Here is a 24,625-nt window from a genome sequence, read left to right as displayed (position 1 = left end):
ATTGTCATTATACATAATGGTAAAAGTATTATATATAATGGTAAAAAAGCTGACAATGTGATACCAACACTGTCGGCCTAAGAACCCTATTCTGGGGGGTAACTCGTAAGCCAGAAACACATAAAAAAGTTAGGTAATAAAACTGAAGCAGTGAGTGAATCGGTCAACGACAGTAGAAAACTGCACTTTACGATTATACTTTTGTGATTGGTCGATTCGCTTATTGTTTAAGGCTTGTATTACGTTTTTTATATTTATATAACTTTAACGACTGTAACGATATCGTTATATTGTCGTTTCGTAAGTTTTATTTACATGGTAAAAAAGTTGCGCAAAAACAATGTAACGATATCGTTATAGTAGGTAAGAGTTACAGAATAGGATTCTTAAATCTTGGTCTGTTTTGTGAATTTCTTTTTCTCTCTCACCCTCTTCTCTCTTTCACTTTTTTTTATTAATTATCCCGTGCATCAGAAAAAAAGAGAAAAGGAAGAAACGAAAGTAACATGCATCTAATTGCCCGTTAGCGAGTAGCAATTTAAATCCTTAAAAGGAGAAAAGGAGAGTGTATAACCAATGGTCGGAAAAACCAAAAGTCATCGTCTGCCAATAAAAAGGGATCAACCTCACGAATAGGAGTCGATCGGGCAAAATCGAAGGGATGAAAAGAGCGGCGCACGTACCGGAAAAAGAAGTGGCATGGACCATTTTTCGGGAGGATTTACCGCTCTTGGATTGTGTGTGTGTGTATGTGTGTGAACGCGCGCCCGTGAATTCGAACAGCTAAATCACTGGAATTTCATTTCTGTCTGCCGGCAGGGAAACATTACCGTTCGTTCTGTCGCCGTTGCGAGGGATTTTGGTTCTGGACCGGCATGGCTTCGCTCAGAATTTCTTTCATTCCTCGGCAGCAAACCCACCACCAGGAATCTGAGGAAGCGGCGTCCTTAATTGGGAGGGAGAAGTCGGTAGATATAAATAATGCTATAGTGAAGAAAATAAAAGATGGTTCAAGGACTTATTAGTTAATTTCGGTCGACGCTTAATTGGTCTAGTTTCATATTTCGCCACAAGACTCGAATGTAATTTAAAGCGTTGTTTTTTAAAAACAATATCAAATTACGCGATTATGAGATAAACGTAGGATTTTCTGCAAGAACGATTTTGCTAAAATATCTAAAAATTTAGGTAAATCTGAAGATAATTTTATTGGATCGTTAAAATAATATAATAATTATGTAGAAAACTCAAACATAATGAGAAATATCACCAACAACAAATTTTAACAGTTTGAGTGTCTTAAATAATTTTGATAGTCCAATAAAATTTATTTTCAGCTCTGTATTTAGCGAAATTTTTAGACACTTCAGCAAAATTGTTCTTTCTGTGCAGGGATTATTTACTGGAGTCAATTAAGCGAGCGTCATACATATCGTTTAGCGTCGTGAGAAATGCCTCATTGTCAGTCACCGCTTCGGCTTAAAATTGTCGATTACATGAATAGTACTGATTTCAATAGGCGCAAACGAACGCGGCGCAAACGGCATCTAATTAGGCAATGAATATCGTTGAAGGAGCGATCACAGTAGGCAATCTATCCGCGCTAATTCACAATCGCTATTTGATGGAAATTCTAATTAGATCATACGATATGCGTTAGCTTAATAACAGGCTTAATAATAACGAGTTCGACGTGCCGAATGTTCGGCGACTCTCAAAGCGCAAATTATGAGAGCCTTCATATATTTAATCATCGCATTTAATAATAAAGATAATAAACGTTATAGTGACGATAAGCGTGAAAGGATGAACGTGTGGCAATTCATTTCGCTAATTTGTTTATCCAATTATCTGGGTGCCTGAAAAGAAAGCGACAAACTTTTAGAGATATAAGGTAGATACTTATTATTTACTGTCAGGTATGCTGTACATAATATTTAATTTGTCTTACAAATATTATATAAAATTACAATCGATCACGAAGAAATAGATCTCGCTCACCGTCATTCCCACGCTATAGTAATACATGACCTTACACGCCACTGGCACGAATACACACACACACACACACACACATACACACACGCGCACACACACATACATCTACAAGCATACCAGTAAAACGAGATAGACTCGTGAACTAAAAATCGGTAAATCTTCGAACTCAGAAAAAAGAAAGAAAGAAAGCGCGCATAATTAAAGTGATTAGCGCGATTAACAAGGTCGCATTCGCACGTCGAAGAAAGTGCGCACCCAACACCTTCTTAATCTCCGTTCAGCTTTGATCTGTGGAGGCTTGTCGTTATGTCGAATCGAAGACAATCGAGACGGACTTTCCCACGAGACCGGAGATCGATCGTCTTCCTTCGCGTGAAAAAAAAAGGAAACGGAGAGGTACGGAGATCAACCCTTCTCCTCCATATACCGCCCTCCTATCTATTTTCTCTCTTTGTCCTAAAACGATCGGTTAAAAAGCCTTTCATCGCCGATTCGACGATCGTATTTGCCATTTACGAGCGCGATCCGACCCTCACCTGCGGCGTGTCCAAGCCAAGGCACTCCCGATCCTCCGCGCGCAGATTCTTTGACGATCGACAACGAAGAACGAAACGCGGGAGGAAACGTTCTTTGTTCCTCGCGGAAATTATTATTCCCGGAGACACGGAGAGATGAATACGCTCGTGCATATCACCGATTGATCCTGAAGTATCGATTTCCGAACAATTACGCGCGACCGCATACGCGTGAACTCACGAGGTCACCACACTCCGACGGCGAGTCGATACTCCGGATAGAAAAAAAAAAAAAAAAAAATAGAGGTAAGGTAGGTTACGCTTCGTGAACCGCTTTTATCGTCCTCGTCGAGGTTCCCATCGAATCGTTCGCTTCTATGCACGATCTATTTCACGGTATTCCACCGAGATAATTCTCGGTTATTAGGAACGCTTATTAACGGCCGAACATGAAAAAAAGGAAGACAAAAGGAAGATGGGTTAAAAGAGAAAAAGTTTGAAGGGTCATACGAACTGCGAGGAGAAAATCAATGCCAACTCTGGGGGGGGGGGGGGTTCCTTCGACGGATCACCGGAAAGCCGAACGGTTCGCCACGTATAAATCGCAGTGCAGCTCGCGATCGGTAAAGCGAAAAAAAAGGAGTACAAGGTGAAAATCATAAGGGATGAACCAGAAGAGAACGAGAGGAAGGGGAAAGAGAGAGAAACCTATTTGAGCTATAACGAGTCGAGAAAATGTAATCCGCTTTCTCTCTCCTTGCGCGCGTTTTGTTATCATGTCACACGCGTGTATCTCTCTCGAAATTGTTCCATTGTTGTATAAATAAAAGTCTATAATCTCCATCGTGCACGTGATCGGCGTCGTTCCTCGTTCGAGCGTGTCGTCGTGCGAGAAACGACGCTGACGTCCGTCGACCATTTTTGCGAATGCCTACGCTACTCTCACACTCGCACACACACACACATACACACAAAACACACACACGCACACAAAACACACACACAAAAGCGCGCGCGCGCATATATACTTTAGTATATATATATATATTTATATGTATATATATATATAGATATATATATATTTATATTTTCTTTTATATGCATTATTCACACGGGGTACGATGTATATATATCTTTCACGCATACACGCTCGTTCGAAGAAAAATAAATGGTATGTATACATATTATTTCAAGAGAAGTGCGTAGATCTTATTCTGCAAGCGAAATCGTATTCGATGTTTTTTCCTTAGCGGAAATTAAAATCCAAGGTCGCACCGAGATAGCCAACATTGAAAATTTATAAATAATTGTAACGAACAATTATAACGGATTACCGATACCCGATGAAATTTTCGCTAAGGAAGTTTCGTTCGTTCGAGATTAATGTACTACTTGTTAGTGTACACCCAGGGTACACTCTGGCTACACACATATATAGATATAACGAGCAGGATGTATGTATGGTGTCTACACCTCTTCGCTACGCTTCTAAACAATTTTGATTTTAATTTTAGCTTTAGACGGATTATAATCAAAAATACACTTGAAGCTTTAGTAAAGTCAATCTTCCATAAGCACAAAGTATACAAGAAAATATATGTTTTCCGATATAAAACATCCTGTATAGTGATATTCGTGATTCGAGAAATCGGCAGATGTCCTGCTCATCGCTATCCTTAGATTACGTTTTTCAGTGTTAAGATATAAACAGGGAAGAGCATTAATATCGCGATCTCTCGATGATCATCGAGAACTATACTATCTTCTCCGGTTACCTCTCTTGCCTCTCTCTCTGTCTGAGTTTGATATTTTTTTTTTTTGCTTCTAAGACACCCGCATCGATCTCACGTCACATTTATTTTAGCGCTTCACTTCACTTTAGAGCGCATCAAGAATACTCTTGTCGTTGATCGACGATGTTTCGAACGGAATAAGAATCAATGCAGCTTCGAACGATTGGCGAATGGGAATCAAACACGAATCGTACACACACACACATACACACACGCATACACACACACACACACACACACACACACATCACACACGCGCGCGCGCGCACGTGACAGCACGAGTGTATATTTTTACCTATATTTATAATAAGCGTATTTCGAAAATTCGGCCGAGTAGCGCAGCACCGATCGCGGTTCGGTTTCCCACATTCGCGACGCTCGTTCATTGCTGCTTCGATTCTCGATGGCTGCGAAGATCAGACGTTGATCGATGACGCTGACGGTAACGTGCCGTTTCGTCGACGGAACATTCGACGAAACAGATCGAGAGAGAGGGAGAGGGAGAGGGAGAGAGAGAGAGAGAGGACACGAGAGAATGAAACGGAGGAAGAGAGAAGAGCGCGAGAATCGCTGTTATCGTTGCAGCAGCGCAGCGGCTGCGGGGTGTATCGGAAATTGCGACTTTCTGCGGAACGATATTGTCATGAAGAGTTGTTGCGCACTGCCCTTACGATATTATCGATGTACCCTTATGTCTCAGACAAGATGTATCCGCGGCTGCGAGAATCCCGAACAAAAGTTTGCGACGAGTATATTTGGTACAGGCTCTTAATTACATATTTAATTAGACACGTTAGTGGAAACTTTGAGCGTCCTCTGCGGAGAACAGAAGAGGCGCAGATTTTATTGCAGTTTCATTATTCGAACGGCCGTTCGAGATTTTCGCCCCGTAAATAAGGAACGTCGAAGAAATCTCATTTCGCGATCGGCACTGCGGTTCTCGCTCGCCTCGCGCGAGCGGATCACAAGAGCGAAAAAACACTTTCCACAGTAAAGAAGCGTATGTGCTTGTGTAGATGATACTTTACATGTACAACGATTAATTAGTTTTCATTTTTTTTTTCCTTTTATCTTACGCGACTAACCCAGTTCTGTCGTATCGAAGTAATTTGCTGATTCATAATATCTATATTATTATTATACGTTCTGTCCACTGTCTAATAAAATTCTCGAAGAATATAGATTGTTCGGTTATTATTCACAGGACAGACGAGAAATTAACAATTCGATATATCTCGATGTCGTAACAACGGACTAGCCAAAATACGGAGTGAAATCAAACTTTGAGTCAACCGCGTGTGTCGGGGAAACACTTCAACAAAATAACAAACAGTCGCATATAAAAAAAAAAAAGTGATTATCTTAACATACCGCGTACCGGATAAAACCAGCACGTTAACACTCGCAATTAATATATTAACGCAGGACGACACACACTAGAACCCTTATTCGGTGGACGTAACAAAAATATATATTGTATATATATATATTGGTATCCTCTATAGTATATGAAAAAAATTTTTTTTTCCATTAAGATCGTTCCGTTTCGCTTAAAGTCATTTGTGCATCGCGAGCACGATGTCATGGCTTTACAGATGAGAAAGGTAACGTTTACATTTATATAACACTATACGATTTACTTCCCCCCTCCCCCCACACGCAAAGTGAAGACGATTTCATAACGATTTACCTTAGCTACATTTCGTAAAACTTATCGATTGTAAAAAGGCAATTTAAAATCGTCTCGTTTCCCGAGACCGTGTAAAACGATCGAGGATCGATTTGACGTGACGATAATCGCTTGGATATTCATCATCGTCGAGTCGATTATACTTAAAACGAACGTAAACGCGGAGATGGATCCTTGCGAATTGAGAAAAAAAGGATGCTCTGGAAAAACGAACGATTCTTTTTCTTACTTTTCTTTCCCTCTTTTTTTTTTTTTAATTACTCGACTTAATCCTAAAAGTTATCCAGATAAAAGTCGCGCGTGGTCCAGTACTCAAAGATGGGATTTAATTGAACGGAAAAAGAAGTTTTTACTTCGTCATCGATTGCCGATACGCGAAACTTAAAATATTCACCTGCTGCACAAACATAACTGTCGATCTAGTCGAGAGAGAGGACGGAAATATAAGTTTTATTCTTTTAAAGTATATGCGAAGGCAATTAAAAATATAGGACGCTTCAGTATTAAAAAGCAATGCACGCAAAGTAAAAAAAAAAAAAAAAAAGAAAAAAAAGAAAAAAAAACTTATTGGATTGACGTAAATATAAGAATGAAAAAATAACTGTGCGTATGAGTCTTTGGTGATTGAATGCAACAGAACGTATGATGTATGTGATCAGAAATAATGAATAAAAAATTTATGTAGGTCATCCTCGCGCTCGTAATAATAAATTCTTCATCCGTCTACTGTATCCATTATAATTGAAAATATCGTTATATTCGATTGCTAACTGGAGTCGGGAAAAGAAATAAAAGGAAGGACTCAATTCACTGACCAATTCTATCCGGGATCATCATCAAGCGTAACTATTAATTCGCAGGGGAATTCAATTAAGTTCGTGGTACGTAAGTGGGAACCTGATCTGATTATCCTTATTGGATAGAGACTTCTATTACGTGAGATCGAAATCTCTTTCACCCCTTTTCGATTTTCTCCAAGCGTCAGGCTATCGCACAAAGTGGCACGAGTTACGAATTCGTATGAATGGACGAAAGAGAGATAGCGTAGCAAAGTCGTGAAAAAAGAATCGATAAAGATCTAAGACACACTGAGTAACATACATATATATGTATATATATATATATTTTTTTTATAAATTAAAACGAAATTTTTAAAAATGCAATAAATTCCGAGCGAAAAAGTTTAATTAGTCTTTCGCACGAATTTGTTATGTACATAAGTACTTGTATGTAATGTGTGCGTTTACTTATGTACGCACATGTGTCTCTGGGACGCATCTGAGCATGAAAAAAAAACGCGTTAAGTAAAAATCGATCCACAGAAAAAACTAAAACTGGTAGAGACCCGATAACGACGTGATTATCCCTACAACAAATATCGACAGTAGAAATATAATCTTGTTAAACGTCTCTCGCGTGTAAATTCAACAATAACAGATTATTACAAAATTTTTATATTGCATAATATGTACAAACTATGTTTTGGTTTCCTTTTTTTTTCTTGGTCGTCCCTTAAATTCCTGCGCCTATAAATCTAACGCTTTAAATCGACTATCGTCGTCAGATGAAACATCATAACGAAACACAGTAAAAACATCTTACAGGAATTCAAAGCGGCCGATTATCGATTCTACTCGAACAAGTAGATCCTTTGGGAAGATGGGTAGATGGTTTTCAAGTCAGATCTATTAACGCTTAAATAGTTATAAAGGAACAGAGCATCTACACATCATATATCAGAGTCTCCATAAAAAACACTGAAAATTTTACTGAAAATTGCAACATGGTGCAACAATAAATTACATTTTTATGAACGTAAATTTGTAAAAAAGTAATTCAATATGACTCCCTCATCACTTTGATAAGCGGACATTTCTTAAAATATACATATATATGTATATATACATATGTAATATACAAATATATATATATATACATATGTACATATACGCACATATTTGTATATATATATATATATATATATACATATACACGTATATATTTATTTAAAAATGTATATGATGTATGTATACGTATACATTTTAAAATAAAAACATATATACACATGTATGTGTAAATATATATAATATTAAAAGTACGCTTTTCTTTAAATATTTCCTAGTTTTTCTGTGCTTTCATTTCTTATATTTAAAATGTGTGAAGCGGCGCGTTAATAATGTTTCTTTTAGGATCTATAGACAAACGAAACGTTGTGCCTAAAATACTTCGACAGTCTTCAAAGAAAGGAATGCATTGTGAATAAAATTATGCGGTAAAGTTAAAATTTGTGCAGTTTTTTCCTAATCATACACTGTACGAAATAGTTTTAGATATCTCTACTGACTTCGATAAGAGAATGGAATCATTTCAGTCGCACAATTAAACTTCATTTTTGGAGTCGCCGACAAATTACGAAAGCTAGAAGCTTTTGTAATTGCTAATGCATCTCAACACATTAATAATTAGCTGAAAGAATCAGCAAGTTGATTCTCTGTCCTAATACTATTGCGATATTTCGCATCTATCGGACTGTTATGTTCGTTTAGAATGCACATTAACGTTATTCGCGAACGCTATTCATACCATTACCATGTCGTCGTCCATATTGATAATCGTTGGAAACGAATTGTCTGCTGAACTTTGCCTTTGAACGGGCTTCTTCCTTACGAGTCCGTCTGTGATTAATAAAAGTAAAAGATCTTAAACCTAGAAACCTATCTATATATCTATTTTAATACCTATTTTATAAGAGTTTTCAATCATTTCATAATAAAGAGAATCGTTTTAAAAATCAATACTTAATAAAACAATGAAGTAATTAAACGCACAATCTCTCATAAACCTTTGTGAACATAAATAGCTTTACTGGAGAAATTGTTGATCAAATCGCATAATTATAAAATCAATTCTTAGAAGGTACTTACCAGCAGAAGATGGGAGAAGATCGTCGAGGGATCCATCGTCTAGATCCGTGGCTGACAAGAGGAGATCATCGTCCGAAGAAGCCCTCGTTAGACTGGGTAGAGTAGACGTCAAGAGATCCTTTTCCTTTTGAATTTCTTGTATATGATCGACGAGTAGTGCTTCCTCCTCATCTCCTCGATCCCTGTCACGATCCATCGCAACTGCTCGTCCTGCAACGCTTGAGGCAGCTACATTCAACTCCTCTGGACTGAAGATCTTGGACGATCGTAAACTGGAGAGTCGATGAGTCGCTGTGTGACAAGCAGATTCGAGAGTATTTATGTCTGCCAGTGTTGCTCTAACTACCCTCAACTTTTCCTGTACAATCGTTTCGACGCAACGCGTCTGCCTGCCTACGTCTTGAAGAGAATCTTGCGCGGGCAATGTCCTGTTCGTTCTGAGAATGCATGGTGCAAAAACGATGGCTAAAGCTGATGGTGACATTCTATTGTCTACCTCATGTCGCGCCACTCGCGCTAGATGGACAATCAAACGTTCCATCAGATCGTAATTAGGTTTCGGCAACTTCTTCAATATGGCGAAGAGCGTGCTGATTCGATCGTGCGGATCCGTCAAATTTGCCGCGTGCAGGAAGTCGTCGTAATATTCGTAAGTCAACAACGGTTCCGGCATGTCTCTAAAGAAACTTTTCAGCACTGCTGCTAAAACATGCACTTGATAGTTCTCGAAATCCACCTTCTCTAAATCACCCTCGTCCATTTTCATTTTGAGTTCTCTCACTTTGGAACTGACACCACTTTTTCTGTATATACCTTCAGTATAGAGACCATGCATCTCAATAGTTGTGATTAATCGATCTACTACGAGTGGTACTTTGCCATCACCGCAGTCCAACTTGTACAGTGGTACACCAAATACTTTGCGCGAATTCATTTCAGGCAGAGAACCATCTTTGCCGCATTCCGCCGACGCCTTCATGTAGCACTTTTTGTGGCATGTCAATTTACAATCTAAAAATAAAGTCATTATGATTAATTATAATCGTTAAAAAAGAGAAATGTCGAAATAAATTTGTGTACATGGATTACTTACTCTGGCAAACGAGTCCTCGCTCAATAGGCCACATGAAGAAAGACGTGCAGACTTCACACGCGGTGGGTATGTTGATAATAGTCAACTGGAACATGTGACTGCCATGTCGTATGGGCTCTTCCTGTTTTCGTTTCTTCTCCTTCTTCCGTTTGCTCTTGCTTTGCTTTTCGGGAGCTTCAGTTTTAACCATAGCCATAAATTCATTCATAAAGCCTCTGAATGCATTCACGCCCATTGTTACAGGAAAATCTTCCCTCGTGTTCTCTTGCTTGCAGACAGTTTCCATAACGTGAAGAAAATTTGCGATCAAATCGGTATACTTGATGTTACCCTCTACGCCTTGCTGTATGGCGACGCTATACGTGATCACCAGGTCGTCCTTGAACTTCCTAAGAGCATGCTTGAAAACACGATCCACTTCGCTCGGTTTCCGTCCCTCCTCTTGACTCTCCATTTTGTAGATTTTCTTGGTGATAAAATCTTGCATCAGTGCCAACTCCTTGGCGTCGGAGATAATCTTATCCGTGCTATCGGAAAATGCTGAAGTGCCAGTTAGATTAAATTTGGACGCGACTGTTTGTTTCGTAGTATCGTATGGTGTGCGCGGTGGTTTTCTATTTTTCCGTCTGTTCGGTGTGTTGGCCAAAAGGCATGGCATTCTCAACACTCCACCGTTTTGAATGCACTTGACATGATACAACTGCTTACAGTCAACACATTTGTAACCTTGTGTCACAAACGCGTCCATTTTCTCGTGGCAACACACACATACGTCGTCCTTTGCAAATCTCGCCACTTTTCGAAAACGATGGCCAGCTAAAGTAAACAAATTGTTACCTTTCCATTCAAGAAGATTCATGCCGGGTGCCAATTTCAGATCGTTCGAGCTGGTATCCTGTCCCATTTTATCCTCATTTAGACCCGAGATTTTCGTAGCTGGATCGGAGTTCCTCCTTCGTAGCTCGAGAGTCGTTATTGCATTGGATCTTATGCGTTTACCGGGCTGTTGTACTTTGTATGTTATAGCTTCATTCTTATTTATGGGCCAATCCGTAATAGATCGAGTAGTTTCATGCGGATAATCTTTCCGAGACCATACAGTCGTTTTATTCAAATCACTTTCCTTAATTGTACCAAGAAGCAGATTTCGTGTTTCCGTATTAGTTTCGACTACACTTTCGCCCATAGATCGACACTGAACCTCTCTCGAAGGTCTATTTCGTCTTGCGTTTCTCACTGGAACGTCCGGTTCATACTTCTCTTTCGAACGCGAATTCTTTTCATTTGGTGAGGATCCTCTCAATAAAGTGCTCTTCAAAGTGTTATCGTCGTTGACTACATCTACGACTTTCATCGCGGGATCTCCCTCCGAGTTTTGTCGTCGCAAGTAACTAAGATCTTTGACATTTTTTATAGGTCCGTGCTTGGTTTGATCTCGTTTTGTCGGCGATATTGGAATATTTTCCATTCGATCAGTTACGTTGTTGTCATTAAATCCACGCTGTTGCCTACTACTCGTCAAACTTTCCATCTGAACGAATCGATCACTCGTGTCGAGTTTAACATTATAGTTCGCAGCTTCGTTGGGCTTCTCCTGTCGGACTTGTTCGAAAACACTATCCGTTGAACTCTTGTAATGGGACACGTTAGGAGATCGGGTAACGGTTGCTTTCTGAGGTACTTGCATAAAGTAATCACTGTAATTGGCGGGCGAGTAATCTGCTCTACGACGCCAAATTTCCGAATTTGGACTGTGCGTCAGATTTACGTTGGTGGGGTGATACTTTATGTCGCGCGAACTGACGAACGGTAGACTCGTGTTGAAAACAGGTGGAGCACTTTGCACGGCGCTCGGTGGCTCGCTTTCGGTTTCACCGTCACTATATCCTGTCGAAGAACTGTCAGTTCTTCTACTCACTGAGGAGAGTCGACTGGACGCGTTCAATATATTTACATTCGATGCAATCGCCACCGAATGATCACCGCGTTTTGTTCTTGTGCTTGGCACAGGTCTCGAGCCAGAATTTTCTTGCGATTCAGAACTATTGATACTAGCTTGAGATTCGTAACTCCTCAGACTGGTTAAACTTTCGAGACTACTCTTACGATCTGTGATCTCATCGAAATTATACGTTTCCGTATTTTTCAATGCTGCATCATGCAAAATTCGCTTCGGAGTAAGCTTTCGTTTGGAATACGAGATGCTTGTATCCAAAGTATTGTCTCTATCTCGATAGGCGTTATCACTCCTATAAAGAGCTCGATAAGTTTTTGCAAAAACCCTAACTGTGAAATTGAAACTTTACTTACCTTACTGACGTAAGTCGATTTTGAGATTCTACTTTTCGAGGTGATTCGCCATATTCCGTTAAACTTCGATCTTCCGCGAACGACCTATACATTAAAAAATAATGTAAGTTATCTCCATATCGTTTTATAATACGTACATGTGTATGTTTTGTGTCATACTTACTCTTCACTATCTTTGGCGTACATTTTATCATATATAAGCTCCTTATATTCTGGAATTTTTTTGACTTCTTGAATTCTATCTGGTAAAGATCTTTTTCGTTTTTTCAATTCAATCAATTTCTTTCTGGCATTATTTCCTCTAACGTACGCTTGGAAGGTAATTACGCATGATTTTAGCTTTTTAAACCAGCTATGTTGTTTGTACACCCTCCAGGCAGTTTGTATATGTAATGCGGCTTCGGTTTTTGCACGAAGAACCTGAGCCAATCGCTGTGCCGAAACCATTCTCCAGAAAGATTGAATTTGTACAATGGCATTCTTTAATCTGAGGAATTTTCGCCTTTCTAGACAAGCGCGGAACCATTTCTGTATGGTGGTAATGCTTGTTATAATTTGTTGATGGAGTTCAATATCCAGTTTTATCTTTTCGGACTCTCTGAGGAAGACTTTGGTAGTACCTAACTGATAATTATCTCTGTTGAGATTGAGAGTTAGTAGGAAGTCCCTCACATCGGATTGTGAGCTCAGAAGACCTTTAGGAAGCAACATTCGATAGAGTTGTATAAATTCCTCATATGTTAGTCGCACGTTGAAACCGGCCTGCCTTATTCTGACGGTTTCCAACATGCCTGTATAGCGCAGCTGTCGTTGTACTGTTTCCTCATCAAATTCATTTGGTATTTTATTAGCGTTGCTCTTAATGCATCTGATGAAGAAAGGATTTGCCTGATTCAGAGTGTCCATCAGACTGTGCAAACTTTGTTGAAATTGTGCAGAAACGGTCATGGGTTGTTTTCTGGCTTTCCCCGGTCCGGTACCGTAACTCTGAGTTCTTCCTGCGAGTGTTTTTACAGTTTGCAGATTTTTCAGACCTTTCTTGCCACGTTCCCTCGGCCGAAATGATTTATTTTTCCTGTAAACATTCCAATGCTAATATGCATTTGTAATATTCGATGTATGATGTACATTCATTCTCCTGTTATTATCATTTAGTATTATTATATATATAGAAATACATGTGTACAAATAGTATCATTCTTCAGACAATTTTATATTTACACAGGAGAAGGAATTACAATCTAGTTATATTCTACCAGTAATATTTTATGAATAATGAAAAATCTATATCTATATACATACAAAAATATATCTAACAGACAGAATAGAGAAATAAGAAATGTTAGAAAATTTATATGATATAGTAGATATAGTAAGAAATAGCAAGCTTAAGGATAATATTTGATCCAATATTATAGGAAACATTTAAGTATTATGATGATGGTACAAATAAAATATTAATGTAAAAAAAAAATCACATTTTTAATTTATAATTGTAATAATATTAATTTATACTGTTCTGCCATATTTATATTCTATATTATAAATTATTCATGGTTTTTAATATAGTAGTTACAAATAAAATATATGCAACTCTTTGGTAAAAACTTTAAGGAACTGTTGCAAAACATTCAGCATGCAGCAATCATCATTAATTATATCGAGAACTGTAAGATTGATGATAAATGGTTTTATAATGGATATATAATGTTCTTTTGTTATCAAAAGATGTAGCGATATGTCATCGAGAAATTAAGATAAATGAATAAAGCCACGGTACAGTTTTAACTATTAATAGCTTACGAAAATGCTATTACCTACAAAAAGGAAACCCATCACCACCCGGAATTGCTATAAAGCACGTATTAATCTTGATTTACATAAATCAGTAATTTTTCTCTGCAACTTAAATTACGTTATTAAATGAGAATCGATACGTTTTACATACATGACAATCTGATTAGCGCGTTCCATGACGTTTGCTTCGTCTTTTGGAAGCACCCTCTCTAGCGGTGTATGAGTATCTCGTCTGAATTTATTATTACTATAGGACTGGTCTTCCCTGCCCCGTAATATATAACCACCCTTCATCGATGTAACGTTTGATGGGTGTTGCGTCTGATTAATGTTTCTAAATTGTGGCCACGATAGACGATTGTTGTTTATATTATCGTTGTTTTCGGTTTGTATAGAAGATAATGTGGCAGAAGGAGCAGTAGCCGATGGTAAACATACACTGCGTTGCTTCTGATAACTTGGTGGGCGAGTATGTTTATGTGAACTGAAAAATTTTCTAGTTCTTAATTATTTCGTCGACGACATTTCTTACGATTACCTAATTATCGTTTATAAATTATTAGCCGATCGTTTTTAACATGCTTCTTTTCGATCGCGAGTACCGAGCTATATATATATGTATATATGTATATATTTCTCAGGGAATGTTTTTTCGATTGGTGAATGATTTGAATATAAACTCAGAAAAAATGAGAGATGATTGATATGAACTGTATAAAAGGATATTCAGTTTTGCGTCATAAATCATGCCCAAATACAATAACAAGAAGAACATTGTACAATGATAGAATGTAATTGTACAGAAAATATCATGGAAACTGCATTCTAGTTATAGCTAACACGGAGGAGTGCAAGCATAAATCGAAATAAAATCGTAGACACACATAATTGGAGCAAAAGTATATGGATTTACAAATTTACTCAGAATGGATTATTTACACTTTTTACATTATTTAAGGCTGAGATTGATCGTCATTAATATAATAATATAATTTCATTTGTTGTAAATCCATGGGATATGTCAACAAAATACAACATTTGCGAAAATTACACATACAGTGGATCGAAAGACCACTTACGCAATTCGGTTAATAGTTAGATTGACTGTCGACAACGTCACAAGATGGCTACAAAGGGATAAAAGACATATGGCCAATATAAATATAATTAAGAGATTCGTCTTAATTTATAAATACAAAAAATTTCTCAGAACGTGATGCATGTTATTGACGCACAACGTAGATTCATACTAAATAAGACAATATACAGATCAAACATGTCCAAAAAAACAAGCGCAACAAGCACTTTCTTCTTACACAATTCTCAATTTAATACTATATCTTGCTTTGTTATATATAGGTTACAGAAGCGTTTAATACTCTTTTATTATCGTTCATATATCAAAACGTTATTTAATTAGAAAGATTTTAACATTACCTTATTAAATTCTCGTTGGGTGTTCTGTATCTGTTTTGTACAGATGTCTTGTTTCCATCGACTGAAAGAAAAGACACATATTTTTTGTGTCAATTCCTTGCATTAAACGCTTTAACAATGTTGAAACGTATCGTAATTTAATATTTACCTCTACCATGTCTGTGTGCTCGACCAGCTTCTTGAAACGCAAAATGAGCGCGAAAGAAGGCCCGCAAAATGGCCCATCTGAATACGGCGACTGGATCAGCGCCGACTAACTCCCGCACGAAAGCAAGGGAAGAGTTTTTCAGTACTCCGACTACGCCATCGGGTCGCATCAAGTCTAGATTCTTTTCTCTCATATTGGCAGCTTGATACTTAACCGCACCGGCATAATGACGTACAACAAACGCCGCTTCTCGGCGCTGTGGCGCTTCATAAAACGGATTTTCTTTATTAACAGTGTTAAATTTCTGTAGTAACGTTTCGTTTGTTGCACCAGGAAAGCTACAAAACAAAGTTAAATGTTTGAAATATATTTATTTCAAAAACTTAAAAAAGCAGTGTATTCAAGAGATAATACTAACTTGCACTGATCGTCAAGAAGACATAAAAGACCATTTGGTTTCCCTTCGATGAGATTAAGACATCCGGAGTTGTCGCTGTAACCTATGTCTGTCCATCTAATTCCCTGCTTTCTATATTCTCGTTGTTCGTATTGGAAAACATGTTGGTTAAAGTAATGTTGTAATTGTTCATTTGCATAATTAATGCACAACTGCTCGAAACTATTGCACGTTTTAAAATCTTCAAAGCCAAATATGTCTAATACACCTATACTATTGCCTTGATGATCTCTGAGAGTATCTTTTTTAGAAAGTAGAGCATGATTCACCTAACACAAATAATAAATTATTTCATGTGTCGTGCAGTTAATAACCATAATTGTTTATATAAACGAAGGCATTTATATTACCTGCAGCACGATCCAATCAAATAAAGCTCCATACAAACACTTTGCCATGGCATCGCGTGCCGCAATCGCTTCGGGAAGTCTATAGTTAATGACTAAAGTCTCTCCGGAAGCTCTTGCACGTTTGGCAGTGAGTGCAGCTAACAGAGTTTCTTGTTTTACTCGGAGAAGCTCTGATATCAATGCAACTACTTCTGGATTTTTAACACCTACAGCTTCGTCGTGATGGTGATACGATTTTCTCGGATAAAATTCAACATTACCTAAATCAAGAAGTTTGTTCTTTTCAGCTAAACTTCTAGCACAGAAGTTCATCCTTTCTTTTTCTCTCCACATTGAAGAAAAAAAGAGAAAATATAAATGGAGCAAGAAGTTTATTTAAAAAGAACAAGCTTAAGAATACAGAGTTAATTTAATGATGCATATGGTATGGACATGGGCGACAGAATTACTTGCAGGGAGGTGCACTCAGAAGAATTAAAATTCAAAATAAATTTGGATAGCAAGACAATTCAAGTTTTTGTTTCAACATTGATTTTCCAAAGTTTTATTACAAATGTTAATTAATTTATGCATTTAATTTCAATTGAAAAAATCATCCATATTATGTGATTTATTTTTTTCCTGTGGATTTACCATTTCCCAATTATATCAATAATCAAAGGAGTATAAATGTATCCCTTGCACCTCCCTCGCGGCGCCCATGGATATGGATGAGTCGATAATCACCATACCAAGTAAAAGGACTGCCGACAGAACTGCGAAGAGTCGTCTTTGCTTCTCTGCTGTAAAACCCACCATCTCCATAGACTGTTTTAATCTCGAGAATTCATGTCGTTCGTCAATATTTTCTAGTCCGTAGCAACCGCTTTTATTTAAATAATTGTACCGATCACAGCTCTCCAAGTGCAACAGCTGTTTCTCTTGCTCGTTTGCGCCAGCCAATAAGTAATAAAACACATGATAATTCCTCTCATTTCGTCCTTGAGAAACAATCCTGGATTTCTCGAGAAGGTATTTTTGAACCACAGCACTATAAAATGCATTTAGATCACTTCTGTGTTACAATTTATTTAGTGGGTTTATTACTCTACATTATTACTGTTTATTACATACCCATGAACCATTCCATTTTCCTTGTAATTTACTTGGATAAATTTTCCAAAGCGACTGCTATTGTTATTATGGGCCGTTTTTGCATTGCCAAATGCTTCTAGAACAGGTCCAGCGCTGAGTATCGTTTGTTCCACACCGCTGCCATGTGAACCCTTTTGACTAAGTGCTGTCAAATGGTGCAACAAGAAATTCGTTGATTCAGTTTTACCAGAACCGCTTTCACCACTGATAACAATACATTGATTCTTCTTCTCCTTAAGCATGCAATGATAAGCTGCATCGGCTATGGCAAATATATGAGGAGGTATGTCTGGACCCAGTCTTCTGTTTTGATATAATTTTACATATTTTGGATTGTAGATAGGGTAGAATTTGAATGGGTTCAAGGCAATCAGTATACTGCCAACGTAAGTATATATATTGCCAGCCAAAAACCTCGCCCTCAGATTGTCCAATAATGTTTGCTCATTCAGATCTGGAAGCTGACATAGATCTGGGTATTCCTTGTCACGTGGTTGATAAAGGAATCTATTAAAATAGTCCTTTAAGAGTTGAGGATCCATAGGAAACCTACTGTCAGACCATAAATAGTCAGGTTGTTTTTTTCGTAGATAAAATCTGAAAGATAAAGGAAAAATTATTTTGTAAGAAATCATTCTAAATCGAGCATTAATAATAAAACATAATTATGTTGAAATATAATAGACCTGTAGTATTCTTGCTGAGTATCATTTTTTGGCCACAGTAACATGAGTGCTACGGGGCATTCAGCGGGGCCAAGTCTTCTTTCCTTACATTCTTGACCAACAGAATTTCCTACCACTTCTGCTAACTCATAGCCATTCGAAACAGAAGCTTCAATCAGTCCGAGTCTTTCAATAATACATTCTACAATCTCGGCTGATGAAGTTTGTTTCGTGGCTTTAATGGAGAGCGCCTCATATTCAGGGCTCCATTCACCCACGAATACTTGCACTACTCCAGATCCGCTGTTGTCCATTTTTTAACCCTGAAATCATGATTACAAAGATAAAAAAATAATCTATTTAATATTACTTAAATTAAATCACTTTAATAGCATACCTTATATTGAAGAGGGTTAACAAATATATCCTCTATCATCTATATAGTATTTCAAATGCGTTGTTTCTCCTTCTCGTTTACTCGTTATAAACAACCACTGATTTAAGCGTTTAAAATAATTATTATACATTTTGTTTTACAAGCTTGGAACAATACAACGTCAATGTTTATAATTATTTACACGCGTTAAATCTATATTATACTTTTGATGCAATTTGGATTATTTCTTGCCAAATACATTTGCCAATTGGCTAGATTTTGAGAGATAATCAACTTTAATTATACGCGTATCACTTAGTTTTAAAAATAAATGTATGTGATATAAAATAAAAATTTGTATCTCTCCTGGTCATAAAGCATACTAATAAGAAATTGTAAAGCCCTTCCAAATTATTTCTAGGTCTTTCTCAATATATCGTAGAGTATTCCAACCATTGATTAATGTAATAATTAATGTAATAAAATAGAGAATTATTATTCTTCTTTTATAGATTTATACGCTCAGTCAATTCGATAGGTCCTTGTTCCTGATTTGTTCATTAAGAGTTAGAGTATTTTTAGAGTTGTAGAATAGCCTGTTTTATCTGAATATCATGCGTTTAACACGGACTGTCCATTGGAGCCTCTCCGACAGCATTAAATTATTATCACAACATTCACTGAACAGGTGACAAGCGTGGGTGTGCTATTGTTGGTAGGCAGTAACTTAGTTTCCTTGTTCTGACAAAAATCCAAGGTCTCCAGAGCGTATTGTAAATATTCTCGTGCCTCTTGAGTATTTCAGCATATTTATTGCAATAGTTTACAACTGTATCATTTCCATCTATTGCACGAAGCTTTCTCTAAGCCAGAAAAATGTTCTATCTGAAAAAAAGTATACAACACATTAAAATAAAGTAGGCAAAAATTGAATCATGTCATTTTATATCATTTGTTTGTTTTCACCCATGTGGACTAATTTTAATCTTGGTTCAACTCTTCTTTTTTTAATTGTAAGAATTAGAAAAAGACAAAAAGAATCGAAATTAATTGAATTAGTTTGATGAAAACGAGCATCAGCAATTTAATTGCTGCATCTTAAAGTAGACGCTCTCTACTTCATTTACTACTACAGAAAGGGTTGATATCTTGAATCGATCCAAAGACGGATCACGTTACACGCGTACAAAATAAACTTAATCCCGACTTTAGTTACGATGTAACGCCTCTTAGCGTGCGACGTAAACGAGAATGAAACAGGTGCATTGCATTTCTATTTTAAAGCGAGCGCGTTAAGATAGAACGCACATCGTAAATCGTGTAGGAGGACAAGGGGGGCTATTAGAAGCGAAGACGGATAAGAATAATCGAACTTTTCCGATTGTTTTTAGCGACGCCGTGTCGCCGACCACGCAGTGTCCACGCTACGTGTCTCGTTTTGGGCCGTCGGATGTCACAACACGCACGTGTTGCGCGCCGTGAAGCCGACGATGCACGATTGAATTTAAAAATATCTCACTTCCACCCCAGGACGTTTTTTCCGAGGAAGCGCGCGCGCCCGTAAATAACCGCACTGTCGCCGCTGGTTGCCGTTGTAAACGTTGCACGAGAAAAACACCAGAGAGTCGCCCCTCCCGTCGTTGGTCCACAAGAGACTCTCGACCCTTCGTGGGAATTGCGTCTCGCACACGTTCGTAAAAGAGGAATTTCGCGAGACTCGAGAGCGGTATTTACGTTTCCGCGATACCGCGATCGTCCGTTCCTTCGCACGGCGAACGTGGGGGGGAGCCGACGGCCGTGTGACATTTGGATACGCGGGGTCTCGCGCCGTACAGATTGACGGGTCACGGACCGTGTCTGCCAATCAGGGCCAGCTCGCGCGACAAGCGAACGTCAACATGATAAACCACGCTTAAATCATTACAGGCGTTTCTAGAGCAAAAGCTGAATCACGGAGTGTAACACGCCGCGGTATCACCGCGAAAGAATGTATCGTTGCGAGGCACAGCGAATGCCTGCGTGTTCGTTCGTTCGCTCACTCGCTCGCGTGCGTGCGTGCGTGCGTGCGTTCACTCGCTCGACCTCGCGATACTTATACATCCGTTGTTACCTCCTTCGTTGATCGTGAGATCCACGTTGCAATGCATCCTCGTCTTCCAGACGCAGCGGAGCCCGCGCGATGCGCTCGGGCATGCTGCCGCGGGCCGGGAGGCCCGCCGCCGTCGCCGCCGTCGCGTAAAAATAAACCGCTCGTCTCCTCGTGTAGATCCCACAGATATGATCGCCTTCTCTCTCTCCTTCTCGCATCCGCTTCGCCGAGTCGCGCGGCACCGCGGCGCGGATCGGATCCCTCACGTCTGACGTCGCTGGCTGGCCGTGCGCACGCCGTCGGATCGCGATTCGCGCGGATAGACCCGCAGAGCAGCAGCGAACCGGCCCGCTCGCGGTAAGCGGCAACGCCGACGTCAACGTCGTCAACCGTCCCACCGTATTTCTCGTGCGGTCGACTCGAGGGACACGGGCGGACGATACGGTGGACACGCGCGCGTACAATACGGGTGGGTTGACACTTTGGTAAACACGCGCTTGCCCGTGTCGAGCCTTCAGCCTTCGATCGGTCACCGTCGGGGATCGATCCGCACTCCGCAGCGCGCACCGGCCTGGACACTCTGGACCGCGAGGCCCCTCGGACGGCGCTCGAAATCACGACGATTCTACTTTGCCGCGGCACCTCGCCACGAGATATCACACTCGCGAGGATTCACGCACAGTCACCGATCACCACGGGATCTGACGGGGGCCCTTGCCCAGGTTTATCGTCCTTCGTCTCCACACGGGATCCTGCGTCCCGATACGTCTACCATTTCGATTTTTTCGGTCACGTGGTACGCGCCGGCGGTCGCCGATTGGTCGCGGCAGGCACGACGACGTCGACGACGTGACCAGTCGCCGATGCGCCTCCACCGTTTCGTGTTTCAAACGCCATTCGGTCGACGACGACGATTTTAGAGCCATCTCTCGCTGGTACGAAGAATCCTCTACGGTCGTTTCATCGCTCTGTTTCGCGGCTCTTTCAGTACGTTTAATAGAAAAAAACAACTAATGAGTTTGGGTACAACTATTGTAAATTCTTTACATATTATTTAGTTTTCTCTTAATTTCTTCGTCCAATAAATAGATCTAAATGTAAACAAATCGTATTAAGGATGAATGTGTCGCATCTAAAAATATAATATATATTAAAAGTAAGAAAATTTCATAGATTGTTCTGTTATTTATTATATACGTCTGAGTATCTTTAAAATTTTCTTAGCACAATTTTCTTATTGGTTTAAAAGTTATTTAATTTTTTGTTTCTTGATTCTTACATAAAATCATGTTTGTAATATTTATTCACAAAAGAAGGAACAACTTTCACTTTTCGTAATTAACCGTTCAGGGAACGTTTTTTTTCTTATATACGCTCTTTTCTTTATAGAAATCGAAAATTATTATTATTATAATGACACACTACATATTCAAGGTAAAATTAATACATTCAAATAAAGAATAAAATCTTTATTCACATAATCATTATGAAATCGTGTCAATTACGTTTCAATCATTTAAACATTAATTTAGAGTTGTTGATTCTCTAAATTATACATGTATTTTTTAAATGATTGAAGCAAACTGGTAACGATTTCGTAACGATTGATGTAATTATTCTTATTATATATATATATATATATATATATATATATATATATGTGTATATAATATGCTATATAGCTGAAAAATCTTTAAAAATCTTGTAACAGTGCAAAGCTGCTTTTTCTGTTGATCGTAATTCTTTTTTCTTTTAAATTTTTATCGCATGGCATATATAAAAACGACACGAATTTAAACGGGCATAATTGATTTCGCTCAACGTGTCATCGTTGTCGAGTCGATGCGTAATTGTTGTTACATTGAGTCACCCGATACGGAACGTGAGATTATATACGTCATAACGTCGTTATCGACTTGAAAGTATTCGTGATGACGCGATGACGGTCGTTTCTGCGTGCGCAGGTCCGCGACAGGATCGCGCATATTCAATCAATAGGCCTGTTCTTTTTAGCTTGAAATTCTTGCACGGTTCAGCTTTTCTCTTTTTCTCTCCAATGTAGAGAGAAAAGGAAGAAAGATGAAACCGTACATGAATTTTAGCTAAAAAGAACAGACCTAAAATGATTCAAACGGAATCTTGATTACCGACACGATTGACGTCGCGATCTGCCGCGAGAGGGCGCGATCAGTTTCGCCGCGATCAGCGACGAGGCGCGAAGGTTTGTGAAAATTGTGAAGTTCGTGATTGCGGTTGCAAGGAATGCAGGGATTAAGGTAAAAATGACTTGTGCATTGTAGTTATCTTATTAAATAACAATAAATTGTAGACTGTATATTTTCACATAACGCAGTTTTTAGAAGTACGTTTTGGAGACGTCTTTAGAACGTCCTTTGGACGTCGCTGTGTTGTGTGGGTTATGTTAAAATGCGCGACGTTATTCATCTTGTCGCGTAGGCGGGTGTTTTTAATTCAACGATCAATCGTATAATGCAAAAATTCAGCTTTCACGAAAAAAAAATTGCATGTGCGCGTAATGTAATTAATCAATGAATAAATGAAAAAACTTGTCTTATTTATCACATACCAACCATTTTATTTATCACATACCAACCGCGTATCTCAAAACGAACGGATCGGAATTTTTAATGAAGGGCGGCTTTCTTCCTTTTCTTTTTTTAATTGGCTTTCACTGCTGGCAACGATCTGATCTCATCTGGACTAGTTCATTACGCGATGTCTACAACAGAGGCTGCGTTCCGTTATTCATTGCGAGTACTGAAAATTTATAGTATACATAACGTGAACTATAGATTTTCAATACTTACAATGAATTATAACGAAACGCAACCAGAGTTTTAAATTCTAAATTGTAAAAAATTGACCAATCAAATATGAGAAGAATAATAATCGACTATGATCAACTTCTTACGGCTTAAGATTTGCTATTTTATTGTAGAAACAGCTTTAGATCGATCTTTCTCTTTCCTTTTTTTTGCGATACATTGTCAAGATCCGAAATATAATAATAATAATAATAATTTTAATGAGGTGAGTAGAAGTATAAATTAGGAAAAGTTAAAAATATCGAGACTTTAAAAAAAGGGGAATGATTGGCTTTTAGATTGGTTCTCTGCAGAATGTAAAAATCGAAACGTAAATTGAATGTAATGGGAGAGTAACAGAAGTATAAACGAATTTTCTAGAAGGCGAAAATTGAAACAACAAAATGTAAAAGGCGTTTATAATTCGATTTACGCTCCAATTTTTATTTTTGCCTTGATTGCGTTCAGCAGAAAAAGTTGTTTTGTGTTGCAAGGTTCTTCAATATGATAACAGTTTATATATTTGGGCTACTTTCCAAAACGTCCCCTCTGAAGAAAAGTTTACTCGAAATACATGTAATATATACTATATTCTCCACACGTAACGTATACTATATTTCCTGAACTAGTGTATATTTTTGAAATTTAAAGTGAGATATGTTTGATATTTGGCGAAAACGAGAAAAAGAGAGTTCTAGTGCAGTCTAGTGCAGAAATAAAAACAAACTTTATACAATATTGTACCGAGTAAAATTTTTTTCCGAGAGGACGTTTTGAATGTAGCCTTAGATTCAATGAGAGAAACTAAGAAATAAGAATAATTAAGAACCAATCATACTAAAAGATTTTACGACAGTTATAAAGCTCCTTTTTTGTTCAGCTACATATAATTTGATAAAACAAACTCAAATAAACACTTTCTGCAATCTGGAGAATCAGTTTCGCGCTTCATCTGACGGCTCGTTTCGCTTTCGCTATATTGAACGATGGACTTGTGCATTTTTCACGAAGCAATCCGGTCCAG

At 38.3% G+C, this 24,625-nt stretch overlaps 1 protein-coding gene across 4 annotated transcripts; it reads right to left on the bottom strand.

Annotated features, from left to right (window-relative positions):
- Positions 1-1,879: 1,879 nt before the first annotated feature.
- LOC105148452 (unconventional myosin-IXa) lies at positions 1,880-21,331 on the bottom strand. 4 transcript variants are annotated; one of them, XM_087410868.1, is made up of 16 exons: positions 20,798-21,331; positions 18,709-19,572; positions 18,333-18,634; positions 17,626-18,243; positions 17,244-17,542; positions 16,513-16,772; positions 16,124-16,431; positions 15,706-16,043; positions 15,558-15,618; positions 15,200-15,247; positions 14,272-14,604; positions 12,487-13,398; positions 12,324-12,407; positions 10,014-12,262; positions 8,921-9,931; positions 1,880-8,671 (listed from the first exon to the last, which is right to left on the bottom strand). In XM_087410868.1, exons 3-16 carry the CDS (start codon positions 18,623-18,625, stop codon positions 8,574-8,576), a joined length of 6,912 nt encoding a protein of 2,303 aa, XP_087266994.1. In that variant the 5' UTR covers positions 18,626-18,634; positions 18,709-19,572; positions 20,798-21,331; the 3' UTR covers positions 1,880-8,573. The 4 variants fall into 4 exon arrangements, with proteins under 4 accessions (XP_087266994.1, XP_087266997.1, XP_087266996.1 ...); XM_087410871.1 differs by lacking the exon at positions 14,272-14,604; XM_087410870.1 differs by lacking the exon at positions 15,200-15,247.
- Positions 21,332-24,625: the final 3,294 nt, after the last annotated feature.

The sequence above is a fragment of the Acromyrmex echinatior genome, chromosome 11 (assembly GCF_024713525.1).
Source record: "Acromyrmex echinatior isolate Ae372 chromosome 11, ASM2471352v2, whole genome shotgun sequence".
Classification (NCBI taxonomy): Eukaryota; Metazoa; Arthropoda; class Insecta; order Hymenoptera; family Formicidae; genus Acromyrmex; species Acromyrmex echinatior.
Note: the sequence above shows the minus strand (reverse complement) of the source record. Positions and strands in the feature narration are given on the sequence as shown.